General features: G+C 38.9%; 2 protein-coding genes across 3 annotated transcripts in view; both read left to right on the top strand.

Annotated features, from left to right (window-relative positions):
- The first annotated feature begins 2,974 nt into the window (after positions 1–2,974).
- LOC105941493 (cytochrome c, testis-specific) lies at positions 2,975–17,542 on the top strand. 2 transcript variants are annotated; one of them, XM_058664674.1, is made up of 4 exons: positions 2,991–3,111; positions 3,808–3,991; positions 6,182–6,356; positions 17,234–17,542. In XM_058664674.1, the coding sequence occupies exons 2-4, from the start codon at positions 3,977–3,979 to the stop codon at positions 17,377–17,379; spliced, it is 336 nt and encodes a 111-aa protein (XP_058520657.1). In that variant the 5' UTR covers positions 2,991–3,111; positions 3,808–3,976; the 3' UTR covers positions 17,380–17,542. The 2 variants fall into 2 exon arrangements, with proteins under 2 accessions (XP_004577080.2, XP_058520657.1); XM_004577023.2 differs by lacking the exon at positions 3,808–3,991 and having other exon boundaries at positions 2,975–3,111.
- Positions 6,224–23,773, top strand: part of PDE11A (phosphodiesterase 11A) — a 418,861-nt gene continuing 401,311 nt past the window's right edge. Inside the window, exon 1 of the mRNA XM_004577022.4 lies at positions 6,224–6,356. Coding sequence (XP_004577079.2) covers positions 6,339–6,356 — 18 coding nt within the window. The 5' untranslated portion in view covers positions 6,224–6,338. The remainder of the gene's footprint in view (positions 6,357–23,773) is intronic.

Genomic DNA, 23,773 nt, shown 5'->3' with positions numbered 1-23,773 from the left:
TCTAGGCTACTGAGATCCGTGCTGCTCTGAAGAAGTCAATTGGAACAGGTAAACGTTTAGGGAGACTAACTGTACTAGGAGCTACACACGCAGTGGGGAAATCATGATCCCTGTTTTTACAAGTTTTTGTCCCCTCCCCAGGGGGAGAAATTTTATGTGTAAATATATAATGCAAAATTTTTTAAAAGATTTTTTATTATTATTGGAAAGCCGGATATACAGAGAGGAGGAGAGACAGAGAGGAAGATCTTCCATCCGATGTTTCACTCCCCAAGTGAGCCGCAACCGGCCGGTGCACGCCGATCCGATGCCGGGAACCTGGAACCTCTTCCGGGTCTCCCACACGGGTGCAGGGTCCCAATGCATTGGGCCGTCCTCGACTGCTTTCCCAGGCCACAAGCAGGGAGCTGGATGGGAAGTGGAGCTGCCGGGATTAGAACTGGCGCCCATATGGGATCCCGGGGCTTTCAAGGCGAGGACTTTAGCCGCTAGGCCACGCTGCCGGGCCCTATAACGCAAATTTAAGTAATTAACCCATTCATTAATAGGCAAATAATCTTGATATATACTACTATGTGTTGGACACCATGCAATGCTCAAGGAATTTAGCACTGAGCAAAGTAACCATTGGAGTTAGCAATTTAGGGTGATATAGTTGTGATGATATCAGATAATTTTTATGGAATACACACACACACACACACACATATATACAATAACACAACAAGGATTTTTCTTGTTCCCTTTTACTATGGTACCCACTCTGTCATCCTTGATAATGTAGACTCATGTGTGGAGCTAACAGGGATACTGGGTTGTCAGTCTGGATTTAGCATTTGTTAAGATGTCATACAATTTCTTTAATACTTGTTACATAACGGTTCTGTGTCCCTTGGAGCTCAACAAATCTAGGAAGTTTCTTGCCTTAACTTTCCATTTCTCTTTATCCTATCTTATCCTATTTGGGTCAATAAAGGCAACTGAAAATAATGCATTTATGTGCTAATTTTATTTAAGTGAGGAAGTGGATATTGCAAGCAAAACCACTTGCACAGCACTGCCATCTAGTGGACAATGCATCATTATTCTTAAACTACACTGGGCAAGTCTGTTCTGGATGAAGTTAACTAATGTACATCCTGAAAATTTTAGACTGATAGTGAGAGTCATTGATGTTTTCCTCAATGAAATAATACAAAAAGGAGTGAAACAAAACCAACAAGAGAAATATTAGGAAGTTCTAGGAAGCAGAACTTTATATTCAAACATGAAAAACCACGCACTCAAGGAAAATTAGAAATTTACTAAAATCTAATAAATGGTTTTCTTTATGTGATTTATTTTAAACTAATTCTTTTAGATATAGTTTCTAGATCATAAATTCACTCACTTGAAATTGTTAAGTGATTTTTGATATGCTCACATAGGTGGACAAGCATTTTAATTTTAGAACATGCCTTTACTCAATTATGACAAAATTGGCACATTTAAAAAAATCACTGAACTGGAATTATATGTAAGGAAAACATCTGAAAGATGTGAAGTTTGAAAGTTTATGAATTAGACATAAAGAAGATGTGCTATACTTTTGCAAAAGAATTTTTTCAAGCTTTAAAATATAATGAACAATTGTACAATTGTTTACAATGCATGATTGTTGGAATGACAAACATTTGAGTTTATTTGACATAAAGTTTATATGTCTTTTGAAATTTCCCCTCAAATTCTTATGATTTTTTTAAGTGAGAGGTATGCAATATTATAAGCTAATTAAAAAATTTAAATAAGAAACTGATAAAGTACTGAAGATTTTTTATGTTAAAAGACTTTCCAATCCCAAATTATGATGTCAATTTAATGAGACTTACTTGGCTGGTTGGCAATATTGCTCATCATATAGTGTTCTATCTTCAGACTTTCTATAGATTTACCATTGGTGTTTATTGATGATTGATTAGTAGCCTGCAGATTGTTCTCTGTGGATTTGGAGAGACTCACTTTGTCCCGTCCGTAGGTAATGATAATGTATGCAAGTCCCTAGCCTGGTCTGTGCACTCACGAAATGGTTGTTTCTTCTTGAAGCTGAATGCTTTCTTTTGAACTTGACAATAATATTGAACACTTATTCCCACATTCCATTCAATGGCACACACAATTTGAATGTACAGATCTCAGTACAGAATTTACAGGGACTTCATAGAAGAGTTATTAAAAACTGAGATGAATTATAATTAATAGAATTAAAAACCCAGCCGTTAGTTGAATCAGCCATATTTCCTCTAGAGAGCAGCCCTCACATGGAACATTTCGACTGCAGCAGGAAATTGTGTTGGGCAGTAGAGCTGTGGACAGCACGAAGTGGACAAGCCTCCCACTTGCTTCGATACCAATTTTACAGGACCGCATTCCCAGGTACCTTGAGTATCAAACGACTTCAAGACATTAATCTCTCTGCTTTTCTGACATGCCACCCACTGTTCTTCCCCTCCTCCCATGAATACAACTTCCACATTCTCACCTCACTTTTCCTACCAGATTCTTCCTAATCCACTGCCATGCAATTCGTTTAGATTAACTTTATTAAATTGTACGTCTTGCCCTGGCCAGTTGTAACTCACGGAGAAACAGTGTTTGTGTCTCCAAGCAGCTGGTCGCAGTCCCTTGTACACAACACACAATTTTGTTGACACAATTTGATTATTGTGACCAAATAGCTTTCATCATTCAAAAAACGTGGAATTCCTCTTCAAAGAAGACCTTGCAATACTGCAGAAACATAAGGATCATGCGATTTGGGGGTCATGTATATGTCAGCCGACCTAACGGGCCAGTTCGCAGCTGCTACGCTCTAAGGTTACTCACGGGTCCCTGAGACTCAGCCGCTAGCTGCGCGGCTTGGAGATTACGGGAGAGCTGAAGTACCGCGGGACCTGGCGCCCAATCAGCAGCATGGGGGAGTCTGCCCTTCCGGGGTCCACCGGAAGCACATGGCTGACCAGGCTGGCACAGGCCGTCGAGGCCCTGCTGCGGAACCACCGGTGTGGCTCTTGGGGCGCGGCCCCCACCTGGCAGGTCTGAGGGGAGGCAGAGGGCGGAGCCGCTGGCCGCATGGTAGGTGCGGGACTGGCTGGGAGAGTCCGGACAGTGTAGCTTGAGTCTGTGTGGAGACGGGGCTGTTTTCCGGGAGGGGACTGTTTTCCGTCGGTTTTCCAGGGAGGCTTATCCTGGCTCCGGCCCCTGCTGCCCCGATTCCCGTCCCGGTCCAGACTCTCAGTGGTGGGGGCGGGTGAGAACAGAAGGATTTTGGGATTCCTAGTCTCCGAGGGCCACGTGACTCACTGCCCCACAAGGACAGGCTGAAACCCGCGGGAACTGTCATGGTCTCATTTTCTTTTTCTTTTCTTTTTTTTTTTTTTTAAAGATTTATTCAGTTTATTACAAAGTCAGATATACACAGAGGAGGAGAGACAGAGAGGAAGATCTTCCATCCGATGATTCACTCCCCAAGTGAGCCGCAACGGGCCGGTGCACGCCAATCCGATGCCGGGAACCAGGAACCTCTTCCGGGTCTCCCATGTGGGTGCAGGGTCCCAAGGCTTTGGGCTGTCCTCAACTGCTTTCCCAGGCCACAAGCAGGGAGCTGGATGGGAAGTGGAGCTGCCGGGATTAGAACCGGCGCCCATGTGGGATCCCGGGGCGTTCAAGGCGAGGACGTTAGCCGCTAGGCCACGCCGCCGGGCCCCATGGTCTCATTTTCTTTGTTGGGTGGTCATCCCTGATTTTCCTTTCCCTCTGGACTTGGTAAAGAATCCTACCGGCAAACCTCTTCCACCGTGTTAGACATGGTGTGACAAGTACTGTACCCTGGTAGTGGTGACAAGTACTCAACCCTGGCCTCGTCAGGCACTCTCGGTTGGGGAGAATAAGCAAGCCTCCGCCATGTGTCAGCTATTGTGCGCGACACAGGGTTGCCTGGATGACTTTCAAAAGGGTAATTTTAGAGTGGATATTGCTTCACCTCTCCCCCGTCACCACCCCTCTGCACTGCTCGGCAACTTGCTGTGTTCAACAGGTATCTTGATCTGTTCTGTAGCTATAAGAGATATGAATAGCGTCTACCGCACGGGTTGTGAGGATTACATTAGTTAATCTATAAAGGACACAGATTATGTTTTACACATGGTAAGCACATGCAAATATTTGCTGTTGTTATTCAGTTTAGTCCTGGAATTAATTCATCTTGGGTGAACAGCCATTCCCATTCTAAATATAACATCTTTGCCTATTTCAAGGAAAAATTACTTAATACTGGCAGAATGCCAAATCACTACAGAACAACATTAAAAATTTTTTTTGCTATCTTACCTTCTCAGGATATTGCTTGATATCCAGCTCCTTCCCTTTAGTTTTAATGCACTTGAAAGAGAGTCATTTTATTTACACTGTCAGTATTTTGTGATTAAAGATGGCAACAATAAACGTTTTAATTTTGAAGGACATTCTTTGAACAGTAATAAAGGAACAATTTTACAAGTGCTCTATATGGCTTATGAATCAAGATCATTTTTGTGTGTGTGTGTGTGTTTCCATTTTTAAGGTCTACTCTCCACAATTATGAGTAACATTTAGTTGGTATGAAAATCAACTTGATCTTTCCGCCCTACATAAGAAAATCGGAAATAAAGATTCTCTACTCCATACTTTGTGCATGGTACAAAGTTTATGGATATAGTGACTATATTTTGCTAACAAGTCAAGCTGTAATTTACTTTTCTGGGGGAAACTTTCCCTGTTACAGCCCCTTCTCCAAGGCTCACTGCATTCTGAACCCTTTCAGATAATTGAGTGAACTGATGCATGTAAACATTGCAAGCAGCATTTTGAGTGATGTTTTAAATGTTAAAGCAGAGTTCTCTTGGATAAAGTAATTTTTCTTACTTCAGTTTTTATCAAGCCTAAAACATTAGTAGCTTAGTTGTTTTTAAACTTCTCCAAAGAAAAATACTATCTCTTTATGCAGATTATTGATGCTGCTGATAGATTTTCGTAGAGATTTAAAGAAGTTAGGAAGATACTAGTTTTGCAGTTTCTTAGGAATAAAATACTAGTTTTGCAAGTTGCTAGAAATAAAATAGGTAACTTAGATAAATAGAATTGTATTTTTCACATTTTCAAACTAATGTAAGCCTTTTTTCAGTGCTTAGAACTGCAGAAGATATTTTCAAAATTTTTATAATAGTAATGAATTGTGCTAAAATCCATTCCACTCCCCATCTTCCCTGTATGCATTCTTCACAGAATACAGAATAGAAAAAGTAAAACCAGATAATGCATTTATTACCATATCAAATATAGTTTTTTAAAATTGAAATTTCATTGAAATTATGTCTTATGCCATTTTATATGGGGGAGGCACTTTAGTGATGCAACAGGCTGGCAGTTTCAGGCAAAATCCTTTTTACAACATCTCTTGTATCTGTTTGTTGCTATACAGTCAGCCCTTCCCAACTGACAAGTGTATTTTCTGCTATGTAAGTGCTAAATACAAATAGAGCTTAGTCAGTTATGGTTACTTTCTGATAATGTTCGATCAGGTTTGGTATATTTGTTTACAACTGAGTGTGTAAAGGAAATGAGTGGTTATGTTACATGTAGCTTGTTCTGAGCTCCTTCTTTCTGTATGACTTTAAAATTTGCAGCCCCATTATTCTACCATGCCTATAAATAGTTGTAATCAGTATTACATCTAAGCACTTGTCCAGCTTGTTCCATTCTTTTAACTAAGGGGACGCAAAATCAGACCTGCATGTTTCACGTCACTTTTGTACAGGTACTGTTTGCAAGTGAAAACACAAGGAACTTGATTGACCTGTATAAGTGCACATAATTCTCTTAGGGCTGAAGTGAAAACAGACTTATACCAATAGCAGTGTCTGAAGCAGCTAAGATAGATGTTTAAAATAAGCCTGATAAGTGGATAGTTAAGTCTATAAAACTGGATTCTGTAGTATATGTTGACATATGGATATGTATTCATCAGGCATTAATGAATGCATGATGTAAACAATATGTATTTGTTTAGCATCATGAACAATCAGTTCAGCCAGTGATGCGACTCCTTTTTTTCCAGTTTTGCATATCTGATATTTCCTTTGGTCTGTGGTTTATGTTTCCTCTGCAGAACAAGATGGGAGACCCCGAAGCAGGCAAGAAGATTTTCATTCAGAAATGTGCTCAGTGCCACACAGTGGAAAAAGGCGGAAAACATAAGACTGGGCCAAATCTCTGGGGGCTCTTTGGCCAAAAAACAGGGCAAGCACAAGGATATTCGTATACTGATGCGAACAAAAATAAAGGTAAAAAAGCAACAGTAGTGGGGGAGAACAGTAGATTTCGTATCAAAGATGAAATAACATGAAGCAGCATTAGAATTTTATAATTTACAGACTTGAAAATGGACCCCCATATTTACATTACTGAAATTATGATTTGTTATCTCTAACACCTGCTTTCAAATAACTAATCAACTTTTTAGAAAAAGATTTATTTATTTTTATTAGAAAGTCAGATATACAGAAGGAGGAGAGACAGAGAGGAAGATCCTCCATCCCTTAATTCACTCCCCAAGCTGTCGCAACGGCCAGAGCTGCTCTGATCCTTAGTCAGGAGCCCGAAGCCTCCTCCAGGTCTCCCATGCAGGTGCTGCTTCCCAAGGCTTTGGGCCATCCTTAACTGCTTTCCCAGGTAACAAGCAAAGAGCTGGATGGGAAGCGGGGCGGCTGGAATACGAACTGGTGCCCATATGAGATTCCGACGTATGCAAGGTGAGGACTTTAGCCACTAGGCTACCGTGCTGGGTCCTGATCAACTTTTTGATCAAAATAATTCCAAGTTACATGTGGTATAGGTTTTAGTATATGGGGTATTTTATTTTATTTTTATTCGATTATTTTGAAAAGCGTTATGCAATTAAAAAATCAAATATTTTAATGATATGTGGGTGATACTGGTTCTCTTTCTGGGTAGAGAGATACAGTCTAAGTGAAAAAGCATTTTAATGTTGATATTAAAAATAGTTATGAAAGATTATTATATCGTTGAGAAGTAAATACTCCTGGATTTGTGTGTTCGTCTTAAATGTGTGTATTAACTGGATTGTCATATCAGATTTTCTTAAAATCGGGTACAACTCTTTCGTTGAATGTTTTTGGGTACCTGGCATATCTTGTGGGCTACAATTTCAGATCACTGTTTTTTGAAATTGCATTTTATTTCTACTGAAGTGTGAAATCCTTGTAATATAGAATGAGCCATTTTGTAACATATGATTCAGTAGCATTTAGTGCATTCACAGTGTTTTATGCTTACTCCCTTTCCTTAGTTTTTTATCACCCCAGAGTAACTATATTCATGAAGTGAGTGATCCCTCCCGTTTCCTCTGCCTTGCATTCTGTGGCCATTGCTGATCTGCTCCCTCTCACTTTGGATTTGTCTACAGGAAATTTTAAGTTAACGGAGTTGGTTATATCTATACCTATATATCTATGTCTATACATCTATACATACATGTGTGTGTGAGACCTTTTGTATCTGAGTCTTTCACTTAGATGCTTGTACGTCATTTTCATTGTCTTTTATACCTGAATTTCTGTTTATGGCATGCAGCTCTACATATTTCTTATTTCTACCTTTGTCATCACGTCCCCCTGGGTGTCTGACTTTTTTTTTTTTTTTTTGGCCTTTTTTTTTTATATTGGAAAGGCAGATATACAGAGAAGAAGATATTGTATCTGCTGGTTCATTCCCCAAGTGGCCCCAACAGCTGGAGCTTAGCTGATCCGAAGCCAGGAGCCAGGGCCTGCTCTCTGTCTCCCACATGGGTATGGGATCCCAAGGCTTAAGGCCGTTCTCTATTGTTTCCCTAGACCACAGCAGGGATCTGGATGGGAAGTGGAGCAGCCAGGGTTAAAACTGGTGCCCAAATGGGATCCTGGCACATGCAAGCCGAGAACTTTAACCACGAGGCTACTGTGCCAGGCCCTCACATGACCTTTTCTAAGGACCCTTGACACATTGGGTTAGGTGCGCATCTTACTCCAGTGTGACCTCATTTCAGCTTGACTAATCACAGCTGTAATGACCTATTTTGAAACATCTCCATATTATGAGATAACGGGCTAGAGGTTCATCATACCTTTATTTGAGGGACAGCCATAATGAAAGGCCATCTGTACATATAAAACAAATCAATAGATAGTTGACAAAATGCACCAAGATAGGTAGGGACAGCTGCTTGGCATAGGGCACCCATATCCCACATCCAGGTGTCTGAGTCCGGGTCTTGACTACAGACTATAGATTCCAGCCTCCAGTTAACTTGGGTGCTCTAGGAAGCATGGTGATGGCAAAGTGGTTGGGCTCCTGGCTTGGCCCAGACCCAGCTGTTGTGGCCATTTGGTAAATGAACTAGAAGGTGAGAGATCTCTGGCTGTCTTCCTCTGCTTTATGAAAACAAAATAAATAAATAATTTAAAATGTAAGTAAAATAAATCAAAATGCTTGGGATAGAAATATTTTAGCATCTTTTAAAATATCAACATGTTTATTAACATAATATTGTGTTAAGGATGTACAAGAATGCTGATAAATAGGTATTATGCAATAATTTGTTTATCTTTTTTAGAAATCTCTGAAATTTTCTAATTTCCCAAGTTACTGGAGTGCCTTTGTTATCATAGTGGACCCACAGGGTGAGGGCCTGAGACTGCAATAGCAAAATAACTCATGATAAACTCATGGATAATTTCAGGATTGGAATGGATTATATTTGATAGGTCATCCTTGTGATGAGAGAATTAGAGGACTCTGAGGTGGCTGATATTAGTCTAACTTCCAGGAACAGAATTGGGTTTAGAAATGAAAATTAGCCAGTAATTTAGTCAGTCTTATTTATCTGATAAAATCCCAGTTAAAAGCTTTGGAGTCAGTATTATGGTACAGTGGGTTAAGCTGCCGATTGAAGTGTTATATCCCACATTGGAGTGCCTGGAGTTGAATCCTGCCTTTACTTCCAATCCAGTATTTTACTAGCATTTATGCTGGGAGGCAGCAGATTATGTTCAAGTGCTTGGGTCGTTGTCTCCTGTGTGGGAGATCTTACTGGAGTGTTGGGCTCTTGGCTTTGTCTGGTCTGGCCCCAGCTGTTGTGCTCATTTTGGGAGTGAGCCAGTGGATGGGAGGTCTTTCCCTGTCACTCTGCCTTTCATGCAGATAGACCTACAGACAGCACAAAACCAAACTGTGGACACTGCTGTGTTTGAGACCCTGTCAGTCCTCTTTCTGTGGGTCTCTTGAATCTTGCTGGTCCAACTTTATATTCTATATAACCAAACTGCGAATGTTACTAGAATGCTTTTCTGAGTTCTGTGAGTTGTTCTAGCAAGTTGCTAAACTTGAAGGAGTTGTGGATGCTGCCTGCTTTGTAGCCAGTTGGTCAGAGTTTTGAGTGGCTTGAACTTAGACCTGGAATCTGAAGTGACAGAAGACTTGCAGGGAACTGCAGTCAGTTCCTGCTCTGAGCACTGCCTGTGAAGCAGTGAGTTGTTGTGGTAGGATTTTTCAGTTTACAGACTACTAAATAAATCAAACTTTGCAAGTAATTATCAGGAGGTCAGTATTGTGGTATTTCAGGATAAATATCTCTTTGCAGCACCAGCATCCTAAGTCCTGCCTGCTCCACTTCTGATGTATCTTTCTGCTAATACACCTTGGGAAAGCAATGGAAGATGGCTCAAGTGCTTGGGCCCCTACCTGGACGAAGTTTCAGGTTCCTGGCTGCAGCTGTTGTGGCCATAAGAGAAGTGAGTCCATAGATAGAAGATTCTGTCTCTCCTGTCTCCTTAATTCTTTCACTGAACTAAATAAAAAATAAATCTTTAAATTTTTTTTTTATTTTCATTGGAAAGTCAGATATACACAGAGGAGGAGAGAGAGAGGAAGATCTTCTGTCTGATGATTCACTCCCCAAGTGACCGCAGCAGCCGGAGCTGCACTGATCCGAAGCCAGGAGCCAGGAACTTTTTTCCAGGTCTCCCACGCGGGTGGAGGGTCCCAGTGCTCTGGGCCGTCCTTGACTGCTTTCCCAGGCCACAAGCAGGGAGCTGGATGGGAAGTGGAGCTGCCGGGATTAGAACCGGTACCCATATGGGATCCTGGCGCGTTCAAGGTGAGGACTTTAATCACTAGGCCATGGCCCTGGGCCCAAATACATCTTTTTGTTTTTAAACTTATTATGTAGGGCTGGTATGGTTGCTCAGTAGACAAATCCTCTTTGCAATGCCAGTAGCCCAGTGCAGAAAGGACTGGTCCTGGGACTTGAACCAGGCAGTTATGAGACACAGGTGTCTTAACTGACACTGAATCAGGAAGTCAAATATCCATGCTAAATCAGTGTTTAACACATTTGTTTGCATTTATGTTGTTTATTTTTAAAGGAAGATGTATTTATTTGAAAGGCACACTTAAAGAGAGACAGGGAGATAGAGAGAGTAAATCGTTTGCTGTTCATGCCCAGATGGCTAAGCCAGTGCTAGGCTTGGCCAGAGTGAGCCAGGAGCTTCATTCTAATTTCTCGCTTGAGGGACAGGGACCCAAACATTTGTGGCATATTCTGTTTCTTTCCCTTGGCTATTAGCAGAAAACTGGGTTCGGAGCTGAGCAGCTGGGACACAATATAGTGGTGTCATAGGCAGTGGCTTTACGTGCTAGGTCACAATGTTAGCGCCCTTGGTTTAAATAGTAATTAGCTTAATTAGCTTATAACAAATATATATTATAGGTTACTACTGAAATTTGAAAGCTTTTTAAAAAATTTTATTTAACATAATTTAAGAATCAGCAATAAAATTTCTGTAAGTCACTTTATTTAAATAATTCTTGTGACAGACTTGGGGATAGAAATAAGAATAAGTAGCTTACTATGTTAATTGAAGTAGGACTTGACAATAAGCCTTTTAAAAATAAAATGAGCTTTCTTATCCAATCCTCTGTTGATGGGCATTTTGGTTGTTTCCATGTTTTTGCAATTACTGATTGTGCTGCTATGAACATAGGAGTGCATGTTGGTTTCTCATAGAACAAGTGTTCTGGATATATTCCTAGGAGTGCTATTGCTGGATCATACGGTATGATGATTTTGAGTTGTTTGAATATTCTCCATACTGATTTCCATAGAGGCTGTACCACCCTGCAGCCCCACCAGCAGTGGAGTAGGGTTCCCTTTTCCCCGCAACCTCGCCAACAAGTGTTGTTGGTGCTTTTATTCATGTGGGCCAGTCTTACTGGCGTTAGGTGGTACCTCATTGATGTTTTAATTTGGATTTCCCTTATTGCCAGGGAACTTGAGCATTTTTTCATATGCTTATTTGCCATTTGGGTTTGTTCCTTTGTGAAGTGTTTGCCCATTTCCCGTGCCCATTTCTTGAGTGGCTTGTTTGTTCTGACATTTTGGTTGTTTTGTAGCTCTTTGTATATTCTGGAGATCAGCCCTCTATCACCTATGTCGTGTGCGAAGATCTTCTCCCATTCTGTGGGTTGCCTTTTTACTTTGTTGATTGTTTCTCTAGCTGTACAGAAGCTTCTTAGTTTGATGAGGTCCCAACTGTTTATTTTGGTCTTAATTTCTGCATCTACTGCATCTAGTGCTATGGTTCATCTACTCCATGGAATACTACTCAGCTATTAAAAAAAACAAAATGCAGTTCTTTGTGGCCAAATGGGCCAAACTGGAAACCATCATGCTAAGGGAAATGAGCCAATCCCAAAAGGTTAAATACCACATGTTTGCCTTGATTTAAGATGATATGATGTTATGTATAACATGTTATGTTTTGAATGTTATATGTTGTGTATAAACTAAAATTGAAGTATAGGTGAGGTGGTCACAGAAGGTGGCTGGGAACTCGCATTTACTTTTAACATATTGGTTACTCATTACTATGTCAATTAATTCCATAATGATGTAAATTTTTGCTGATGGTATGTTGGAGCTTTCAATTGACTGGGATGATACTCTGCTGGCTCTGTCTTCAGACCAGAGAGGGTATACCTAAGAAGCCGTTGAACTTGACGGGACAATAAGATACTGGACTCTATGTTTGGTATACGCTTGCAATGGGGAAATCTCAACTGAACTTGAGCTGTGGTTATGCAACAAGGTGGAGGAATCCACCATGGTGGGAGGGTTTGGGGAGGGGTGGGGAGAACCCAAGTATCTATGTAACTGTGTCACATAATACAATGTAATTACTGAAGTTAAATAATAAATAATTAAAAAAAATAAAAATAAAATGAGCTTAAAAACACTTTACAAAAGCTTGGTCAAAGATAGACTTGAGGGCCCGGCGGCGTGGCCTAGCGGCTGAAGTCCTCGCCTTGAAAGCCCCAGGATCCCATATGGGCGCCAGTTCTAATCCCAGCAGCACCACTTCCCATCCAGCTCCCTGCTTGTGGCCTGGGAAGGCAGTTGAGGACGGCCCAAAGCTTTGGGACCCTGCACCCGTGTGGGAGACCCGGAAGAGGTTCCTGGTTCCCGGCATTGGATTGGTGTGTACTGGCCCATTACGGCTCACTTGGGGAGTGAAACATCGGATGGAAGATCTTCTTCTCTGTCTCTCCTCCTCTCTGTATATCCGGCTTTCCAATAATAATAATAAAAAAAACAAAGATAGACTTGAATAACTAAGAAGAATCAGGAATTTAATAGTAATGTTAGTTTACATTGTGGTGCATTGTCAACTATGTTTTCTTTTTCCTGTATAATTTTTCTGTTGTGATTACATTCATATGTTCAGAGGGATATGGAAATTCTCACAAAGATTCTTCACTACATTTGACTTATAGCAAGTATGTGTTTTTTTCTTTTTTAAGATTTGTTTTGTTTTACTTTATTTTTTATTGGAAAGGCAGATAGGTCTTCTGTTTGCTAGTTCACTCCCCAAATGGCCGCAGTGGCCAGAGCTGAGCTGATCCGCAGCCAGGAGCCAGGAGCTTCTTCTGGGTCTCCTTTGCAGGTGCAGGGTACCAAGGGTTTGAGCCATCCTTTATTACATTCCCAGGCCACAAGTAAGGAGCTTGACGGGAAGTAGAACAGCCAGGGTACAAACCGGTACCTAGATGGTTTCCTGGTGCATGCAAGGCAAGGATTTAGCCAATAGACTATCACACTGGGCCCTGCACATGTGATCTAAAAAATTGTGATCAAATATGCACAACATGAAATCAGCAGTTTAATCATTTTTAAGCATACAGTCGTGTGGCATTAAGTCAGTTCATATTGTTTTCCAGCTTTTCATCTACAGGTTTTTTTTTCTATCAAACTGAAACTCTGTACCCATTAAGTTGACAACTGCCAACTATTCTACTTTTATCTTCTTTTATATTTGAGTACTTTCATTGTCTCGTGTAAGTGGAATATGACAGTATTTGTTGACTTGTTGTTAAATTATTTCAGTTAGTATAATGTCTTTAAGGTTCATTTGTCACTGGAGACCCAAATTACTTCTACCTCTTGGCTATTTTGAATCATGTTGCTAGAAACTTGAGTATAAAAGTATCAGTTGAGTTCATATTTCATCTTTGAACACATACCCAGAAATGGAATTGCTGAATCCTGTGGTAACTGTATGAGGACATTTTTGAGGATCGACTATACCATTTTTCCAAAGTGGCTGAACCATCTTGTTACTATCAACAGTGAGCAAGAGTTCGAGTTTCTCCACATCTTTGGCAACACTTGTTATTTTCCAATCATTTTGATAGTTGTCTTTCTAATATATCTGAAATAGTGTCCCTTGTAGTTCTGATATGCATTTCCCTAGCTATTGGTGAAACTGAGTCATCTGTACTGTGTGTTAAAAACATCAGCAAATGGAAAATGAGAATAGTATTTGTTAAGTACATTCAAATACCACTGCATTTTTTTGGGCGGTGATAACTTAAGCAGGTTTTAGAAACAAATTGTTTGATTTAATTATTTGTTTTTCTGTAGTTTTATGCTAGTAAGTGGTAGAGCTAGGATTTAAACCCAAGTTTTCTTGGGCCTTTAAATGAATTATATCATGGGATAGCACAAAAGTCAAGCAAACGTACTGGGGATTAGTCTGTTGTGTGTTTTGTAAACGGATGCAGTAGGATATATCAGAATATGAACGATTAGAGAAATATATATGCATATTCACTTTTTGTAACCTTCTCCCATTCCTCTCCCTCTGTTGTGGGCTAAGGAGTTGGTTAGCACTTGCTAAACTGAGCACTACAGGCAATGGGCTTGGGGCTGAAAGCACCTGGTCTAATGGAACTCAGCTGTATCCAATATTGAGAGTGTGGGCTAAAGGGTAAACAAGAACTAGGTGAGAGGTCAAGGGTGGAGGCAATAAAAGCAGGCCTCGACAGAGGCCAGAGAGAGACATTTTCCACCATCTCTGGTCTCCGTGTTGGTGTCTCATCCTCAGATCCTTCTTCGTGCCATGTTACCAGCCTAGACGGCCGCGACATCCCTCTACTGAATAATACTGTTGGGTAACATTCTTTGTAATCTTGCATCCATATTTATAAATAATATCCATATGCTTCTGTCACTAATATATTTTAAGTAACATGTTTATTCTCCACTGTGAAGGATTAGAAAACCAAAGTATTTATGTCTCCCATTTCTTCACAATGTCTCCTAGCTCTTTTTGTTATAGTTATAGCCCATGTGATCATAATTACCACAGCTGTTTTAAAATTTGTTATACATTTGAATGGTATTGATGAGTGTTCCCAAATTTAACTGTGTTTATCTTTTGGTTTATAGATGGTTATTTGATACTAAATTGCACCAAGAAAAAGTGTTTGGAATTATATTATCTGAGTTTTTGGCTTTTTTTAAAAAACATCTGGGTGTTTGTATTATGCCTGAATAACAACTTGGGCATGAAATTTTTGGGAGACACTTTAATTTCTTAGGGTAGTATATGCTTCAGGTTGGTTTATTGTTTGGAGAAATATGCAACCAGCCTGATAGCTTTGCTATGTGAGTAATGTGGTTTTACTTATTCTTTCCCTTAATCTCAGTAAAATTCTTATTGAAACACAGTAACTTTGACTATGTCTAGGCTTTGACTGAACTTTTTCAGTATATTCAGGAATATGTTGTGCTTTTCCTTTAGGTAGACTAAGGGTGGTAATTCTTGAAAGTTTTCCTGAATTTTGTGCTGTAATTATTTTATTCTATTTGTTCTAAAAAATTTTATGTGGGTCAACAGTTGTGTAGAAGTGGTTTTCCTTTGTCTAAATAGCTTCTGTATCGGTCTTTTTTTTGTATTTAAAATTTTTATTAGTTTCTGTTTATTTGAGAGGCAGAGTTACTAAAAGAGGGATAGGCAAAGAGATCTTCCATTGGCTGGCTGACTCTGCAATGGTGGCAGTGGCCTGAATTAGGAGCCAGGAGCTTACATTCCAGGTCTTCTATGTGAATGTAGGGGCCTGAGCACTTGGACTGTCCTCTGCTACTCTTATAAGCACACCTGTAGGAGGCTAGGTAGAAAGTGGAGCAACTGAGAATCTCAGAGTCCATGTAGGATACCAGTAGTGTAAGTGGTATCTTAACCCGCTATACCACAGTGGTGGTTCCCTTTGGATATTACAGCTAGAATCATTATTATTTTTAAAATTTTTATTTTTCATGATACAGTTTCATAGACACAGAGTATTTCCCTTGGCTAGAATTATTAAAAAAATCCTTACTCTGGCAATCTTGTTTTTATTAATATTTTTGATCCTGGTTGTGCCATCAGTAACATGTGTCCTTTTTGCTCTCATTTATGTATTCCTGTTTTGTTGTTTTCTTCTTGAGCCTTTATAACTGTGTATTGAGTTCTTGATCATAAAGATCATTTTTGAATCTTTGGAAGTATGTTCATAATTTTCATCTGCCTAGTGTATTTTTTTTGATATATAGTTTTCATTTAACTTTTGATCTTTATATTCCTTTTTGCTGTGTCTTTGTGTGTGGTATGTATATATATATTTTCAGTACTCTTATGTTTATTAATTTTTATTATTATTCATCTATTGATAGGGAATATTATTCTGGGATTGATTATTTGCAGAAGGATAGTGAGAGTGAGATTCTGACAGTTCTAATTAGTGATGGAAGTGAGGACTCTTATCCACATTATGTTTGGGACATGTTTGTAAGTCTCAAAGTGTATGGGTGCATGTTTGTTTGGGGTGTCATTTGGCTTTTCAAGTGGCGAAGACTGGCATTCCTAGGGATATGCAGCCTCTGCAGTTTCTCTTCTGAAAAGTTAGAATTCTTTTAAAGATGGTGTATTAGAGTTTTTTTGTTTGGTCCCAGCTTTCCTGGATCTCCAGTGTTAAAATGAATTTAGGGAGACTGATTAGTGGATGATCTATCCTGTTCTTTTTGAGTACAACAAAAACTTATGAATTTGCCCTGAAGCATGAGTTGTATCCTTTAGCGAATTTTTCTCTTCTCTTGGGATCATTAGTGGTAAGTGTCCTTTCATCTTGATCCAGTTTTCATGTTCTTGTTGCGCTTCTAATTAGATCACACTTGAGATTATAGGCGCTTATTCAATAGTTTTATGAAAAATGTAGATAGCATTTCTGTTTCTCTTTTTGGCTATTAGAAAGAGTAGAAGATGATGTTTCTCTATCATCTTAAAAAGAAATCTATGGAATTACTAATTTTGATAGAAATTTGGGAAGAGGCAGTTTGGCATGTTTGGTAAACAGAATGTGGAAATAAGAGTTAGTAGTCAGAAATTCCTCACTCTTAAGTAGATTTGTCATGTTAGGGCAATTATTTTCTTTTCTCTGGATCATCACCTAGTTATATAATTGGGCTAAATAGTCTCCAAAGTCTTTTCTAGTCGAAACCATCTATGATTCTAGGAAATTGAAGTGCTGATTATGTGTAACATGGCTGGGTTGGTAGTTGATTGTTATACCCTGGATAATTCTGAACAATAACTACTAGAGTTGTACAGAGAGGTTAAGGAGTAGAGACTTGGAATGTTTTTGTAAGTTAGCATCTGTAAGTGTTCTCATCTTGTAATGGCCTTTCTCTAAAATGCAAGGCTATCTTGTGCAAATGGATGGCTTATGTCAGAAAGTAAGCCCTACCAATATAAGTACACAAACTTAAAACTTATTTTCACCTTTATAGGTATTGTCTGGGGAGAAGACACTTTGATGGAATATTTGGAGAATCCAAAGAAATATATCCCTGGAACTAAAATGGTCTTTGCTGGTCTTAAAAAGAAGAGTGAGAGAGAACATCTTATTCAGTATTTGAAACAGGCCACGTCATGAAATGCTATTGCAGTTTCAAAAATATTAGTTATAAGCCAGAATTATCCAATTTAAGATACTGAATCTTTTAAAAAGTCATATTTGATCTTCCTCGATCAGTCTGTTAGTAAATGTAAATATTTACAATAAAGTTTCATATAGTTGATGTGTGTAGCGCTACTCATATGCTCTCCAGTCTGATGTGTGTTTGCTCACTGAAGATGAGGAGGGACAGGGAAGAGGACAGAGAAAGAAATTGAAATCTGTTGTGCATGCAATATTTTATAAACCTAGCAACTGCTATTAATGATGGAGATTGCACCCATGTAGTTATTTCTCTACAATTTAAGTGTAGATTGATAAGACATTTTTATTCAGCTATATTTAGTTATGTTTTCAGTTTTTAATATAAGCAATATTTAAAGTAATTTTAAGGAAAAAAGGTGGAGAACATGAAGTTAAGTAATTGACTTTACCTTTATAATATTTTTGGGAAAAAGAGGGTAAAATGTTGACTCTGAGTAATATAAATCATAGAGTGGAAGGAGAAAAGTATATTCTATGTTAATAAATAGTTGCTTCATATAAAATGTAAACGTTTTCTGTTCACTCATTTAACAGCAGGACAGTTTTGCCCAGTATTACTGAATAATATAAAACTGGACTAAAGGGAGGGTCATACAGACCATAAGAGAAAGGAAGTAAAGAAGATACAAATGTAGAAGGGTCCCCACCTTACTGTAAATGGGAGGGCTTCTGGGTAGGGCAGGTCTGAATCAGGAACCATGAGGAGAGGCACAGTAGCTCTGTGTAGTGTGGAGCAGATGGTAAAGCAGGTATGCAGTCCTGCAAGTACTCTGTCAATCAAATGATACTACTCAGTGCAAGAAGGAGAAGCTTCTTTGCTGTCAAAGTGGTGGATAGTCAGCTAGTCAAGATCACTGTGATGAGACTAGGCCATTCCTATTTAAACTTCATAATGCCACTCCTGTGAAGGAATTTTTTCCTACTATCAGTAAAGAAATGTATCATTATAAAAAAGATCCAGAGAGATCTAGAGCCAGAACCCACAACTTGAATATTTTACCCCATTGTGACTTATTGTGTCATTGTCAGGGTGACTGGTGAACTAGTTAGCTTAGCAGATGACACTACAATGAAGATGTCCTAACAGAATGTGAGGGGTTATATAATTGCTGAAGCAGTGATTTCCAGAAGATTCTGTTAAAGGTGGTTAATTCCCAGGCTTACTGATGTTTCTGCCAGGACTCTCTGGGAGTGTGCCTCTGGCTGCCGAAGGAGGACTTCAGGCAAAGCTGAGCTTGTTACTCACCCTGAAGGAATTTTCTGATGAGGGTTAGATACCTCTATGGGCGCTAACAGTGTATTCAGAGCTGAGTTGGCTTATAAAAATGAGGAATTGGGTGTCATTTTAAATTCCAATTGCATGAGGCCGGAGATCTCTGTGAAAAAGACCTTGCACTCAGTTCACTCAACTAATAATTGCTGTTTGGATTTTTGTAACTGTTATAGATGGACTTTGTGGCATTGATAGATGCCACCTTGCAGGAAGAATTTGGAGTTTAAATATCTTTGACTTAAGAGAAGTAGAAGATAATATAAGGAGAGCTGAGAGAATGAGAAAAAGGCAACTGGGTGGCACTCAAGAAATATTAAGTGAATTGCTGTTTTAAAAATTGTTCAGTTAGTGATGGTGTAATGAATGTTGCTATAAGTTTGTTTATTTGAGCAAAATAAGTACCTGTTGGCTAGTAGCATGTGATGTATATTAAATAGTAAATATAAATTGGAGGAAATTTTGTATTTGAATATAATAATTCTATATTGTAGCTTTTAGTTATTGATTTTTTATATCATGTTAGAATCAATTTACATGAGGAAACTTCTGGAAAATGTGGAGATTTTATACTAAGTTCATTTTGCTAAACTGAAACTGTAGTTCTACAATTCACTTCTCTATATGACTCCCAATTAAGACTGATCACGTCGAACTGGGCTACAACACCCGTTGGTTCACCAGGAATACAGGGCTGGAAACAGAACGAACCCAGCAATCCCAACGACCAGCATGAGCATAAGCTGATTGGTGTGACGGACGGTGTCAGACTCTGTACTAGCAAACTCGCGTAAGAATCAGGCCTGGGATCATCTCAGATGAAGTTTCTTTGGAGATCCCTCCAACTGAACTGCTGATCTTAGAACCTCAACCATGAAGAGACTGTCAGCCAGTGGATTCTGAATAGGATTCATTGCGATTGGAACTGAGAGATTGGCAGCAAGCCAGAACTGATGAACTATCAAAACTGTATGAGCAGGACCCTCAGAGCGCGCCTCCGTTGGGGATCTGGGATGGGTGGGAGGTTGGGTGGGGCTTTTCCCTTTGGTTTTTTCCCTGACCCCCAGATACAGGGTAAAATGATATTGATGTGGAAACAGTGGTATTACCCACTTTCAAAAAAAAAGATAGTCTCTTTTTTATATTTTAAGAGCCATATATATATGCATATATTTTAAAGATCATGTTTATAGTAAATACATAAATGAAGAAATGTCAAAATCAAGTTGGTGGATAAAAAAAAGACTAATCACGAAAGAGGGTACCTTTTATTTGGAAGGCAGGGGAGGGAGGTATCAGACAGAAACCTGTTCATTTTTTTGAAGGACCAATTTAGACTTGTCTGTTGGCTCACATTCATTTGGTGGGACGGAACTCCTCTGAACTCCTGCCACATCTTTCAGTTTGTTTGTGACCTGGTACAGGGTTATGTGGCAGTTCGAGTGGTGTGAGGTCAGCTTTGTCAGGTCATTCATACCAACCAGGTTTGGAATGGTGAGACACAAATAACATGGGTATAATCTGCTCTCTCAGGTCTGTTTTTACTCTCCCTTTTTTATGCATTGCTTTTCATCCAAACTGCTGATGTTCATCAGCTTTAGTCTGGATAAACAGCCAATAATAGTCTCTCTCTTTAGACCAAGTTTAAGCCAAGCTCCTCTAAGACCTTTTCTTGATGAAATCTCAGTCTTTTGACCTTATCTTTGGCTCACTTAGTCTGGTTTTAACAAGATCCTACTAAATTTAGTAAAAACTCCCACTGTGGTGCTCCTTCAGTAAGAACCCTGTGAAGTTGGTTTACCAAGAATCCCTCTCTCTCACCTTTGATGTTTTTGCTTAGTACTTTCCCTCCCATTGACTTCCATCTTGCTCCTGGGTTGTAAAATCTCCACCTGTTATTACTATATTGATGAATTCAGTCTCTCTCTCCCAATGCAGAATCTTTCTTAGCAATACTCCCTTCTTCACTGGCTTCTTCCTGAGTTTCTCTAAGTGTTAGGTAATTCTTTAGCACCAACAACCTTCTACATCTTGTTCATCGGCTGGTCTTTGTGGTCCTAATGACTTTCCTTGCATTTTTAACTGTTCCCTCTGGACCTTTGTCTTTTCAAAATTTTTCTAAATTGTATTAATTCCCACAATAAATCTCGTATTCAGTGGTCCTGCCTCTCTAATCAAACCCTAACTGATATAAGTACTGTGTCTGAACAACACATGAGCACCTCTGAGGATATTACTGTACGAATACTTTTCACTCTAAATTGCATGTACCTTGGTAGAGCAGAGGGAAGAATAATTTTTATTGCCATCTGAAGTAATTCAAGTTATTAAAATCTCTTAGTGTCTTCTAAATGTAAATATTTAATAAGAAAAAGACTGATGCTAATCAGAGAATAGATGTCCATGATGATAAAATCTAAAAAAGTAAGTGTTCTTGTTTTATCTCACCATTAATATGAATCAGGAGAGTTTAGTGACCAGGAACTGTTACATTGATTTCGTATGAACAAAAGCATATTTGGAAAATATTTCAGAGTTGGGTAATTATATAACATTCATCACTTTTAGCATAGGCAATTCTATTATTTATCTTAATGGGGATCTGGAAGAATAAAATGTTTCATTCAAAATGTGAGACCAGTTACCTTGGCAATTAATTGTGTGTTACAGAAGGAACAGAGAGAACTCTTTGGAAAATAGTGGAGCAGTGCTAGGTCTTGGGTTGTTAAAACTTTTTACACTTGCTGGTGAAGTAATTCATAGATGTAAACCCACAGTTAGTAATTTCCATGTAAACAATATACCACTTATTTTTCAAGAATAATTTTTTTAAACTGAATCTTCGTGTCCCACAAGATGCATTAACCACAACATAATTTGTTTTCATTTGATTTTGATTTTTAAATTTCATTTTACATTTGAAAATGCAATTTTCAAAATATATTTTTTGTTTACTGTTGTACCTCATTACATTATTTAAAAATATTAAGTACAGATATAAATGTAGAATCAATTGCTTTATCTGTATTTTCCCCTTGTAATCATTATCATCAGTTTACGAGTTAAAAAAAATCACACAATTTTTCCAACTTTAATTTAAGTTCAGAAGCCTATGTGAGTGGAGGACAGAGTGGTGTCTCCCAAAGTGGTGGGTGTTGCATGAGGATGTGAAAGCTGTGACAGTCATTAAAAGGGCAGAGAGAGGAGTGCAGTAAGGGCAGTATTTCCTAATCTACAAAATGTTGTAGATGGAGTTGGGTTGGGTCTCTCATTTTCAAATTTGTTTTATTTGGAGAACCATTTTTTGAAATAAGCCCTGCAAAGAAACTCAGTCTTTAAAATGGAAGTCTTTTTGCTATGAAGGATGGGAACACTCCTTTGTTTCTGCAATCTCCCTCCCTAACTCCTAAGTATTAAACTGCTTTAAATTTGTTTTATTACTAATTTTCATTTTATTTGAAAGGTGAGATGCGAGTGAGGGGTTGAGAGGGAAAGGGAGAGTGAGGGAGGGAGGATGGCAAGGAGAGAAAGAGAGAGAGAGAGAAAAAGAGAGAGAGAGAGAGAAAGATTGAGATTTTCCATTGGTTCACTCACCAAATATCTAGAATGCCAGGGCTGGGGCAGGATCAAGTCAGGAACACAGAAATCAGTCTGGATCTCTCACATGGTTGGTAGAGTCCCAAGTATTCTGTGAGGTTACCTAGTGCTTCTGAGGGTATGTACTAGCAGAAGTCTGGAATCAGAAATAGGATTCCAAACCAGATACTCCGGTATGAGATATAGATGTCCCATGTGGTATCTTAACTGCTGCATCAGATGCCAATTCCATAAAATTAAGTTTTAGTCAAGGATACACATGCTAGAAAGTTTTTGAAAAGTGACAGTTTCTGTATTTTCATTTCAAAGCTGAGAAAACAGGCTCTGTGACTCCCAAAATCAAACATCTAGTTAGAATTAGACTTTAAAACTAAGACTGGGGCCCAGTGTGGTAGCCTAGTGGTTAAAGTAAAGTAAGGGTGATGATTTGAAATCAATGAATGCCTGTGTTTGCCATAATAGAAATGCAGTCAAAGATTAGTTTATTCAACAACTATTCATGGTACCTTGTGGTATCTGGTCTCAAAAGATGGCCCTCAGTAAACCATGCTGCCAGTGATTCATCTCTCTGTGTAGTCCTCCCCCACACTGAATCTGCCTGCCCTTGATTAACTAACAGAATAGGGTAAAAGTGATGCTGTGAATGGATACTGTGGCATAGAAGTTAAACTGTTGCTTGCATCCTATATTGGAGTGCCTGATTGAAATGCTAGGTGCTTCACATTTCCAATCCAGTTCCCCGGTGAAGCACCTGGAAGGCAGCAGATGGTGACTAAAATTGTTGGCTTCTGCCACTGTGTGGGGGACCTGGCTCACTCTCAGCTGTTGAAGGTATTTGAGAAGTGAACTAATGGAGAGAAGATCTATTTTTTCTGTCCCTCTACTTTACAAATACATACATGCAAAAGTATAAGTCTCTTATCTTTTTCTTTTTTCTATTATTATTATTATTATTTATGATACAGTCCCATAGCTCTGGGATTTCCCTTTTTCCTGCCGCAAATACCCCCACCTTGAGTTCCCCTGTATTATTACAATAGTATAGTTCTTCATAAATACTCACAAGTCCATCATTGCGGTCATGGAGAATGGCAGAGTCCAGTATCCTATTGTTAAGATATATTGAAGAGTTTCATTGGGAGTCCATCTTCGATTTGGAAATAGAGATGCATAATACAGTTACTGCATAATACAGTTACTACACATCCCCTTAAATGAAAAACCATAAAACAAAATCAACAACAGAGAAAAATAGAATTTTACAACGCCGTTAATTTAAATAGCATCCTGCCGAATGACTAATGTGTCGCTGAAGAAATGAAAAAGAAAATCAAGAACTTTCTTGAAGAAAGTGGTGCTACTGTATGACCTGTAAGTCAGTGAAGAATTTAATGAGAAATACTGTTTTGACAAAATGAAAACAAAAGCAAAACCATCAAAATCCATGAGATACAGTTTCTG

The sequence above is a fragment of the Ochotona princeps genome, chromosome 5 (genome assembly GCF_030435755.1).
Source record: "Ochotona princeps isolate mOchPri1 chromosome 5, mOchPri1.hap1, whole genome shotgun sequence".
Classification (NCBI taxonomy): Eukaryota; Metazoa; Chordata; class Mammalia; order Lagomorpha; family Ochotonidae; genus Ochotona; species Ochotona princeps.
The sequence above is the reverse complement of the archived record's forward strand: the minus strand, read 5'-3'. Positions and strand labels throughout refer to the sequence as shown.

Excerpts from the sequence above, each read along its gene's own strand:
- LOC105941493 (XM_058664674.1), top strand. Across the intron at positions 6,357-17,233 it reads TGATGCGAACAAAAATAAAG|GTATTGTCTGGGGAGAAGAC; the intron begins GTAAAAAAGCAA and ends TCACCTTTATAG.